This window comes from Calonectris borealis, chromosome 1, assembly GCF_964195595.1.
Source record: "Calonectris borealis chromosome 1, bCalBor7.hap1.2, whole genome shotgun sequence".
NCBI classification, from domain to species: domain Eukaryota; kingdom Metazoa; phylum Chordata; class Aves; order Procellariiformes; family Procellariidae; genus Calonectris; species Calonectris borealis.
Window position 1 is genome coordinate 179,266,697 of NC_134312.1, and position 12,115 is coordinate 179,278,811.

Here is a 12,115-nt window from a genome sequence, read left to right on the forward strand (position 1 = left end):
TCTTTATTTATTTGTTAACAAAAGGGACTTTCTGCCAAATCCTGTTTGCACTTCTTTTTTCCCGCTCTCCCTGGAAGGTGACAGTCTGCATCCACAATGTGACGCTTAAGCTGAGAATACAAATTGCAGTCATTTGTGGGGTTTTGTTTGTTTGTTTGTTTTTTTAATGACAGAATGCATTAAACCAGAATAACAATCCCAGATATTATTTTGCATCTTCTGTACTTCTAAAGGGTACACTACAATTGGCTACATTTGTCTGTGAAAGTTTATGGAGAATACAATTTTATGTTAATATTTGCTGATACATAGATTTTTAAAACCAGAAGGAACCACTAGGTTATCTAGTGAACCTACTTTTTTTTTACTACAAGGTATAAAGTTTCACCCAGTTAAATTCTGAAAAAAAAAAGGGTGGCATAGAGATCTGAACATAGGCAATGTGCAATCCATGATAAGTAACAGAGCTGGATTTTTATGACCAGTGAAGATCACTGAATCATCCAGGTTTGAGTTGTTCAGTGGGCAGCTCAGCACCACTCCGGATCATGACTGCTTTGGAATGCCTCCTGTGGCATCTTCCTACACCCTTGATTGCATGGTCCTTGTGATTTCAAAGAGTGTTGTAACTTGCCTGCAGAATGGTTGCAAGACTAACATTAGTCAATTCATCTATCTATTCATAAAGACTAGACAACGCTAAGCAAACCTGACCCCTAGTATCTCACAAGCTTGGCAGTCACATGTATTCAGTAGAGATTAGGAAATGGGCTGCTTGCTCTCTTCTATGGACAACTGAGGGCTAGAATTTGGTTAAATCTCTGTGACTTTTCAAGCAACCAAGAGGAACTACCATTAGGCTATAAAAATGTATTCTTATTCTGAGATGTCACTAAGAGTTAAGTCCCAAAGAAATTCAGTATTAAATAATTTCTGTTATAAAAACCCAGAACTAAACCAGAAATGTAATAACATACAGCTGAAATAATTTCATAGGTGTGTTTAGATGGCAGAGGCAGAGAGATGTAAATGTGGCCTGCCTATAGACTGAACTTTCTATTTCCAAACAAGCTGGTTTGGAAGACTTAATGGGATTATTAACAACTCTAAACTACTAAAATCTGCTGAAATTCCTTATGTGCTTTCTCTGAGTGTATTTGCTTAGGCATAGCAACATGGAAACTTAGTTTTGTGGCACCTGCTCTGCATCTAGCTGGACAGTAGATAAAGCAGCCTATTTGTTCCCATCTGCAGAAATAGGCCACAAAATTCCTTCCAAGAAATGTGTAGGTAAACAGGTCTAGGAAACCAAAGGCTTTATTCTCAAACGCATTGTAAAATGAATTCCATTTCTTGGAAGATGTCCTGCTTTGGAAAATGCAAGGAACTAAAAATTTGTCTAGGCTGCCAGTGCTTCAAAGCATGGATTTTATGGTGCATGACTATTTCCTGAACATGCACGCATGGAAATGCATACAGATTTATATACATGTATGCCAATGCAGAAAAAGTAATTGGAAACGAGCACAGAAAGTTAGGCCAGGTAAAAATAACATATTGACAACAGAGCCATTACTCATGGAGGTGTAACTTGTAAACAGTAATGGTATTAAATTTCTAGGAATGATAGCAGCAAAAAAACAACCAAAGTAACACGACCTTTCGTTGTAGCTTTTGCACTGGAGCAGCTATAGGTGAAAGGAACTCAAGACAAGAAATACAGAATACTTTCTAATAGTGATCATGGTGTTAACAGACATCCTTTCTACGTAAATTAGTAATTTCAGCATTCCCTAGGTGTGTAAGAAATCATAGTATAGTCTCCTCCTCTGCAGGAGAGATTACAGAACTGTTTCTCATTTATCGGAAGAGCTCTTGTTACCAAGATCGAGGTTGATTGTTGCACATCTGTAGGAGAGAGGGGCCAGAATCTGTCAGGAAGAAAAGGGAACTGGAGCTAAACCTTCCAGAAATGTTCTAACCACAAGTGGTCTCTGCACAATGTTTGAAACAAAAGGCAGGTGCCCTTTCTATAATCAGCCTATGGGTATGAACTAGAGGGGGGAAAAACCAGCGTACTGTACTGCTATATTGTTCAAAGCTACAACCTGTTGGCACACATTGTTAAAATGCCAACCACATCGAGATATTCAAGGTATGAAGGGAAGGGAACACTTACTTAACTCTGAAAAGATTTAGGCAAGAAACAATCTCAGTCATCAGAAAACTGAGGCAATTCTGTGTAGAAGCAGAATTTCAAGTAGCTGAATAATCTTGCATTTCAAAATGTAGCTGCCCATGGAATCAAAGAACGCATGCATGATTTTTGAAATTATAGTTGGGATCTTAGACACTGACATTTCTGTGGAACCCATCTGGATCACTTAAGTACTTCACAGAATTGTGTAGAAAATCTTATTCTGCCAGGCTTTCTTGTCTTTTCAAAAAATAGTGTAGTTGCTGAATTTCTGTGTTCTGGACAGTGCCTCCCACACACCCTTACTCCCCCACCCCCACTAAGTAAGGCGGATATAAGCTAACCTTACAGTAGTATTTAGTTCAGTAGTGATGGAAAAGAAGCTTGGGCCAAGACAGGGAACAGAAACTAGCAGGGGTTTCTTGATTTGTACCTGAATACGAGGATGCAACTCCAGGAAGGGGAGAGAGAAGCAGCGGGTTACAAGGTGGTGGTGATAAGTCTACCAAAACTGGTAGCAGCAATGGTAGGAATCCAGGGTCCTTGGAATAAGGTGATTTGGGGACAAAATGTGATTTTATCAGCACTGACTGTGCCAGGTGGAATGACCATGCAACAAACCACTAAAAATATATTTTTAGTAGTCACTGAAGAATATTTTTGTTAATTAATAATACCAAGAAAACGCATCCAGCACAGCAGGAATGTGGCTTTGTAGTCTTGGATTTTTTTTTTTAACAGACTAGAAATAAAGAACAGTCTTTCTCATTTATTTGGCTGATATTTAAAAGAAAAAAAAATCAAAAGTATCTTTTTTGTTATAAACAATTTTCCAGTTTTTATATTTATTATATACAGTAGTTGCAAAACCTGTATGAAATGTAATAATGTCATTTCAATTCCAATATATGTAGGGAAGGCTGTAAAAACATGTGGTCTCAGAAAAGGTCATTTAGTAAAGTAGCCCATGAAAGCTTAACAAAGCTTCTGTATTTGAGGTTAAATAGAGCTGAAAGTGTTGTTGCTGTTGTTTTCTTTTCTTTTTTCTTTTTAAACTGCAGTATTAAAAGTTCAATGAATATGACTATCTGAAACACAGATATGGCCATGTTCAAATACACTATACTTAATGTTAGTGTCCTCAGTCAAAGAGTACCCATTCATTTTTTTGAGGACAAAAAGTCTCACTGAGTGGAACTTATCTTGTGGTCTTGACTCTTTCAGAATTGAAGAATGAATTTTCCGGCTTTAAGCAAGAGAGTTTTAAAGAAGCAGGTTGAAAAGCAGCTGGTCAAGCTGCTGGTCACTCCAGAAGCTAGTTGCTAATTGCAGCAGCAAGTTAATCAATGAAATAGCAGTTTAGCTTCTGGGTATCATAAAAACAGATAAAAGACCACACAGAAATTCCAGCATTAGGGTATGACCGGCTCTTGAGTGGCATACATTATTTTCCTTCTTACACCTGTCTGCTTCTGAGGAGGCAAGTCATGCATCTGCTTGACAGCTATTAACAGAATAAAATAACAACAAAAAACCATTTTTGGGTAAGATCTGATATAAATATTTACAAAGACAATTTAAGGGAGTGTTTGTTATGCACTTTTGTGTTTGCTTTCAAAACATTTAACTCCAGAGACAGATGGCTTGTACAGTTTTATCAGCACTTGTGTCATTATGTATTCAAGCAGCCAAGACTGATAACCAGCCTCATGTATTACGGATTGTTCAGAGAACAAATACTTTGAAAAAAACCGGCACATATCAATAAAGTACTTCAGTGTGGAAAAACTTGATACAGAAATTTCAGTGACATTTTTATGAAGAGAAAGGAAACAAATTAATGCAATTATAAAATTAAAGCAGCAGGAACAGGTTTTTAAGTGGTGTCATTGTATGTGGTAATGAAACAACTTTAGAAAATTGGGTGAAAGCTATTGTTTAGCAGTGGTGGAGGAGAAAGATAATTACCATTAAGTCAACATTATGCTTTCTCAACACAAAGCAGCCAACTCTTCAGTGCAGGCTACCCCCAGAAGATCTCTCTCCCGTCATACTGCTCATGATTATTTCACTTTATGCTACTGAATAGCAACCTGAATAACAAGGAGTCTTAGAAAAGAATAAACTGTCTGTACTTGAGAACGTAATTACACAAAACAGACACTGAAAAAAACCATATTCTTGAAAGACTGTCTTTTTTTTTTTTTTTGGTAGGTAAGGTCCTTTTTTCCCCAAATCTGTTTTTCATCTTTTTCCTGTATTTCACAGTAAGACATTGGTAGAGTTCCCTAAATCATGCTCATTATTAGCAATAATTTTTACAAAAATATTATGCTTGTATCTAAGGGCCTTAACTGGACATCAGGTGTGACAGGCACCACACATATTATGAATGAAGGTGCCTTTTTTCTGAATCAGAAAGCATGATCATTCCTTGTAGTAGCCTAATAGTAAAATATATTATTTTAACAATCTGCAATTCTAAAAAAAAAAATACTTTGTGGATTTATTTTTCTCCTGTGATGGCTTAAACCAAAAGCAATTGAAATAGTTGTTATTAGTTATATATTAAATGAACTCTTGCAAGGCATTTTGTTAACACAAACATCACAATATTTTAATAAGGCAAGTAAATCTTCCCTGTATTTTACAGATTGGAAAACGTGAGTCAGAGTACTTGAAAATATGCATACTCATCTGAGTAGGAGTCTGAACCTGCTCTCAATTCTGGACATGCATTTTATTAATAGATTTTTACATACAGGCATATGTAGAGGTGTATGCAGATTTACAACATACCTCACAGCTATTTAAACAGTTATACAGCTAAAAGAAGTCTTGCCTTTGGTTAAATCTCTGCATAGGGAAGGTTGATGGAGGAGGACTTGCACACAATAATTAATTTTCAAAGTCTAAGTGGGATAGTAGTATTTTGTTAAACCGAAAAAAATCAAGGAACTGCTCCTCCTGAACAGGCAATCATCTCAGCATTGTTACACCATTCCTGTCTGCTGCTCACAGTAACAGATATCTAAATATTCTAGTGCTCTCCAGAAAGTTTATCAACTTAAAGATGGCTAAAGCAAAGGATGTTTATAATCCATTCTGAGTTTAACAGCATTAACGGCTTAGAACTGTTACTAAAGAGAGCAAAACACATGAAGTAAATCTTCCAAAGAGTTTGACATGTAACTTATAGGACCACATGCATATTTAGTCCTAAGTAAAACCAGCTTATTACTCATTTGAATTTTAAATGGAAATAAATGTCTTATTTCTTGAAATTTATTTAACTAAACAGGAAAAGTAACTTATCCTCTGCAGAACTATAGTACTGAAGGCTCTCCTGTTAACCTTTTATTCCACTGTAGATTGGAAGCACAGAGTGTATGCACCGTATTTCTTGACATGTGTCATTCTGTGGTGAAAGGTTTTCTTTGTGTTCTGAAAGTTTTAATCCCTGCCAAACCTTTCCTCCTTTGTCAGCAAGATAGTATCGTACTGTGAGAGTAGGCAGGTTGAAAATAGTTCTGCCACTTCTCACTTTCTTCCTCTGAAAATGGGAAAAAACTAATTAAAATTAAATTTCTATTGTCAGAAAAAAAAAATCAGCTTTTAACTTATAGATTAACCTTTGGAAATGTTAACAATATACTGTGGGTACTTCCTGTACTTATTATTGCTTTTTTTTTGTACTAAGTACTTGCCTCAGTTTGATTATAACCTCATATTAGAGGATTCAAAGAAGAGCTTTATAGCAAAAAAAATATATTTATCTTCTTGGGAATTATCACAGTTCTCATTTTAGAATCAAGGTTCTTGGTTCTCATTGAAATCTCTGCTAAGCTCCTACTTTACAGCCGCTTTTTCTTTTTTTCTTAATGGTTCTGGCTTAATTATTTCATCTTGTATTGACCTAAATGGAAAGTAGCATTGGTTCTATACATTTTTCATGTTCTAGTTGTCAGCAATAGGACACTTTCTTATACGGGGGAATGCAGAAGCAACTTTTATTATGGTTTATTATATTCTGTCACATCAATAGCATACTGGAAATTCTCCAGATATTCAAAAAGAGGAGCTACTCAGAGATAAGAAGATTAACTAATTACATTGTAACATGTAAAAATATACCTGATTGCATTTCCTATATGTGTGTGTAAAAGCAGCGGGTTGATAATCTGTGGAATTTACTACCATAAGTTGTTATGTGCCAGTTAAAAAAAAGCAACTGTGAAAGAAAAGCAATTTCCATAAAATTAATTGGGATAATTTCAGTATTCAGGAAAAGATCTGTTACTAAGGGTAATTTATTGTATATGCGTGGAGTACAAGAGAATGAAATATTCTTTGGCATCATAACACAGAAATCTTTGTTAGAGTGTCCTCACTTATCATTTTGAGTCTCAATTATAGTATTATAAAGATACACTTTTTTTGCAGATACACTACAGACATTTTTCTTCTGATTAGTACTGCTTTTTAAGATGCTTCATAACTTCACTGTTCATGCCTACCTGCTAAGGTTCTTTCTCAAAAATCAATCTATAATTTCCTTTCTGTCACTGGGCTGTTTAATCAAGGAAAAATGTCTCCTTAACTCTTCGAATGTCTACAGCGCTAGCCAGTTGATTTACTCCGAAGTCAAGAAAAGGCATTTCAAATTCCTGCTCAAAATTACAATACAGTTAGCAAAGAATCATGACAAAGCATATCTCAGATATTGAGAAATATCTAACAAAGACACACAGAGTGATTTCTCTGCCTTTTTCCTGGCTTGCCCTTCCTCATACATCCAGTCTGAACAGATGAGCAAATTCAGCCATTTAGAAATGCAGTAAGACTGAGAGAAATTTAGTGCTGCTGAAGACATGGGTGACCTGTCTGCTTGATTGCAAGACGCCTGCACCTGGACAGCTGTGTCCTCAGTAGTGTATGAAAAACGATGTGGATATTTAGTACGCACAGTTCTTCAGCAGACTTCATTTCTGCCTCTTGTGGTCTCATATTCCTGACTTAAAAAAAATATGAGAACAGTTCTTTAACAAGGACAAGATTTACATGAGCCCTCTTTTTTGTATTTACCCCTTGATTTTTATGGTTGCATAGCAGCTATCTAAGACGTGTTTAATGGTCAGAAGAATTACAGATTTTATTCTCTTTCCTGTTGCAATGTTTTGAACTGTTTCATGGTTTTGTATTAAATCCGTCAAAGTTTAACTTCTCTCTTACTTGTTGGGAGTGTGCATCAGAGTTTTATGCACTGGGTAGACGTCTAGAACTATGCACCAACCCAAGTTTGTAAAATAGTAGACATTAGAATAACCTTGCATACAGACCATTCCTTTGGGCAAGCCCATTTTTGGATAGTATGAATATTTCTCAATTTGCAATAGGCTGTTTGTTCGCCAAGGCTCTGCAGCAGTAAAGTGAATTGAAAGCAGAAGAGAATACATCCAAACTGTAGGCCTTTACAAGCAGCATTAATTCTCACTCAGAATCTGCATGGGTATGTTTACTTCCTCTGACATTTTCACCTACCTAGCTCTATTTTCTTAGTATGACTGAAAAAGCAAGTTCAGTTTATTCATACTAGGATCCGAGACTGATAACTTAGGGCTAATTGAACTGTATTTCCACTTCTGGAAACTACATAGGTAACACATACAGAGAGTATATGCCCTACAAAGGAACTACTCTCTAACAGAATGAAAATGTATCTAGGATTACAAGCACAATATTTTGTTGTATAATAATCGTTAATTTTCTCACGAGGTATATGTACAAATTTAATGCCAAATATCATGCTCTAATATTATGTCTTTTTTTTCTCTCTCCCTCTTTCTTCTTTCTGTTTGTTTTTCTTCTACAGATGGGCCTCTTGGGCCACGAGGATTAGCTGAAGCTACAGAGATGTGTACTCAAGAATGCCTGGTTTTGGGTCACTCAGACAACTGTTGGATGCCTCCCAGCTTGGGCCCATACCAACAGCCAAAGTCTCCTCTCTCCACCTTCGCACCTCAGAAAGAATGGGTTAAGAAGGACAAACTAGTTAATGGACACACATTGACCAGGACCTGGAAAGAAGATAGCAACAGAAACCAGTTCAGTGACCGAAAGCAGTATGGTTCCAGTGAGGGCCATTTCAACACTGGCAACCACATGACTGACATTCCTCTGGCCAACTTGAAGTCTTATAAACAGGCCTCAGGAGCTGTTGAGAGTCCAAAGGAGCACCAGCTATAAGAAATGGTTACTTTGGACCAATGACTTTAGCCTACTTAGACTTGCTAATACTGTGTGTGTGTCAGAGCTTTATGTACTGGGTAGACCTCTAGAACCATGCTTCACCTAGCAGAGATATGCATATCTTTATGTTAGCACCGCGGAAGGTATGATGTCCTGCAACATGAAAGAGTGTTTCTACTAGTTGTGTGGTTTTGTTAAATAGACATGATCAAAATCTGCAGAGATCTCTCCAGTTTGCAAATATCCTTTTTTTGTGTGTTTGTTTTTTGACCCTGGACTGCTGCTATGAACAACAGAAGATGCACTTGGAGAGTGAGAGAGCAAGAAAGTTCAGTGGCTTGCAATGATTGAAAAGCATATCCAGTTAGAAAATTGTGCTTTTGTTGTCATTGATCTATGCTGGGACCGTTATACTTGAGATCATATTGCAAACAAAACAACTGAAACTGTAAACATTAAACCTATTGTGCTATTAACAATGTTAGTGGACACTTATAAGTCGATCAGTGTTCAAATACTTGTAAATAGAAACAATTAATACTTACAATTTTTGTGTACTTATAACGTTCACTTGAAAAGATACTGTAGCATATTTCTGTGTTTCACAGTTGCTTTTTATTTTCTTTCATTTGCTTCCTGTTGTTTTGCTTTTATTTTCAGTGATGGTGTTTCTGTGTTAGTAGTCTGTCTGACACACAATGTTCCAAGGAAATCAAAACACTTGTGATAAAAGTGAAAAAAGGAGTGATGGGGTGGGAGGGAACGTTGATTGTAGAAAGGAAAAAAAAGATATTTCTTTCTATATAGTAGCAAATGATGCCAGCATTCAGGTAGAATTTCTTCTTTTTTTTTTTTTTTTTCTTTTTCTTTTTTAAATATTAAGAAATGAAAGGACTTGTGTAAGGGCTTAAAAATTTAGCAAATTTCTTTTAAACTTCCATTATGTTTCATAAAACAGGGAAACTGCAAAACAAAAGAAGAACATTTAAATTTGTGGTCGTGGGTGAGAGGGAAAGCTGTTTGTTTGGAATCCCTGATCAAATTAGCTGCAGTCTGTCATTTAACAAGTGGTAGCTGACATTGACCTCAGCTGGAATATACAGAGGAAATTCCACAGGAGCAAAGTTCAATAATCATGTTTTTCCAATTGGGCAGGTGTGTGTCTATACCTAAGACAGTTTGTATTGCTGAAACAGCAGCATTTGTGTTGATCTTCATCTGCGTTAATGTTGTAGTAACACAAGTGTTTTTAGACCATAGCCACAAAATATTTAATGTGTTGTGCCTTCATGATGTAACAGAGCATTCTCCTGGTAGGCTAGTTGGGGAAACTAAAGGGTTAAATCTCTAATTATTGTTTAACTGTTTGTTATCATAGTTGATCAATGCCTGGCAGGTACCAGTATCATGTCACCTCGGTCAAACCAGCAGAGTGACTTCTAATGTTAATAAGATCTAAGTTGCACGCAAAGCAAATCCAAATCCAAACATTTTTAGATGGTTTTTGTTAAGGCATGACAGATGATTTACACAAATAAATAGCATGCAAAAAAAAAAAAAAGTCCTTACAGAAAAAAGCAAAAGTTTCTCATGCCACAGTGAAACATCAGTCTTAAAGTAACAAATTTAGCTAATCTGAAGGTGATTTTATTCTTACCAAAAACACAAGCTTTTTTTTTCTTCTTTATTCTTTTGTATATAGCAGTTCATTTTTTTTTTAATTTTTTTTTCCCCCTCCACAGTATAAGAGGCATAAAAATGGGTAGGGGTGCATTGCTTATTGCAGTACTTATGTCAGTTTGTGAGGGGTGTTTGATGACTTTGACAGAATAAATATCTAACCAGTTATCCTTGTTACTGCTTTGCCAGTTCAACGTTATTTAGTTATTCAGCTCTTGCAATAAATGTTCTGAATTCCTGATTGTGTTGTGTTAGTTCTTGGGCAGATGCCTAAGGGACTTTATTCCTGTTAATTTTTCTTTATTTCTGTTGTTGTTGGTTGGTTTGTTTCTTTGTTCCATTCTGAATTTCCAACTATTTTTCTAAGCATATCATGGTCCATTTGGTTCGTATAGATATGTATTAGAATGGAATATATAACAAATGATAAATCCTGAGGGCCATATTCTGTCATTCCTATGGTAAGTAAGAACTTATTCAAAATGAGTTATTTGAATTGGGTAAAGTGTTACTTACGCAGCACAAAGGTGACAGAATCTAGCCCAGATTTGTTAGGCATACTTAAGCACATGTAATAAGCATCCTTGCATGAGTCTTTGTAACAGTACAGTGGTAGCATATAGAAAAGTCAGTACTTACCACACCTCAGTCTTTCTTTTGAGAGTAGAATAAAGTCATATCAAAATACCATAAATACTTTCTTATAAGGAAGATTTGTGTGGTTATATAACCACTTTTGTTGCAGCACAGTAAAAAAAGAAAAAAGCAAAAAAGAAAAAAAAAGCCCAACAACCTTGGAAAAGATATATCAATAAAAGCAACCTATTTTTGAACATGCTGAGTTTTAAAGCAGAGGTGCCCTGAGTTCTATATTAAAGCCAGAAATAAAATAATTATTTGAAAACCCAAATAGCACCAATTATTTTAAATTATAAGTGCCTTTTTAAACAGAACATATTTGAAAAAAATTCTATCAAAACCAGAAAGTAAATGATGTGACTATTGCTACAGAAAGAGAACTATATTCTATTCCCACATTCAACACTTTGTGCTGCCATCAACTTGTGCAGGAGGAGCACAAGCAAATATGATTTAAATTTCTGGCAGGTGAAAATTTTCTCATCTAATTTTCTCAAATTTTCTTCTGTGTAGTTTTAGATTCTTACCCAACTTTTAAATAGTTATTTAAAAAAAAAAAAAAAACAGGAGGGAAAGAGAGAGAGAGAAAGAAGGAAGGAAGGAAGGAAGGAAGGAAGGAAAGAAGGAAAGAAGGAAGCAAAGAAAGAAGTATCTGCAGCACTGAGAATGTATCTTAATCCTATTTAAGTCAAAAGAACGTTTTCCAGAGGTTTCCTCGGAATTTGGATTTGGCTCTAAACATGTATTCAGTAAGTGCCCATTCATTCACAACCATTTGGTTTGGTCAACCAGTAATACGAGTACTGCTGTGTAAAACTGACAAATTAAGGAAAAAAAAAAGAAAAAAAAAAAAAAGGTTAAATCCTAACAGGAATTCAGTGATATGTCAGATGAGTAGTTTTTAAAAAAAAAAAAAAATTGAAAAATCCCACTGTACAGACTGAGAAGGCAGCTGAATATTGGTGACTATTCAAGTTTACTAGCTTTGAGGCTAAACATTACTTAAAATTATTGGTAACATGGCATGATATGGATGCCTCTCTGATGCCAGTTCTAGCTTTTTTCCTTCAGCTGGGAAAATTGGGTACCCTTTATTTATTTATCAATGCACACATTTGAAGGACTGCTAAAAAGATAAACCAAAGGTTCTTCAATAGCTCTTTATTTTTACTGTCACTGACCAAAGACCTTTTTCCAAATAGAAAATGAAAAGCATGCATAGATATAGTTATTTAGTCCTACTTAATCTTACGCTGTGCCAACTCTTACTAAAGATAGAGTAGTCAGGTCCTTTTTCCCAAGGAACTGTCTGAAGGCGGACAAAGAAATACATGGAGCAGCATTAAGGAG

General features: G+C 35.7%; 1 protein-coding gene across 1 annotated transcript in view; it reads left to right on the forward strand.

Moving 5' to 3' along the window:
- The window catches only part of PCDH9 (protocadherin 9), a 698,109-nt gene extending 686,194 nt beyond the window's left edge, over positions 1–11,915 (forward strand). Inside the window, exon 4 of the mRNA XM_075139139.1 lies at positions 8,070–11,915. Within this exon, the coding sequence (XP_074995240.1) occupies positions 8,070–8,443 (374 nt within the window). The 3' untranslated portion in view covers positions 8,444–11,915. The remainder of the gene's footprint in view (positions 1–8,069) is intronic.
- Positions 11,916–12,115: the final 200 nt, after the last annotated feature.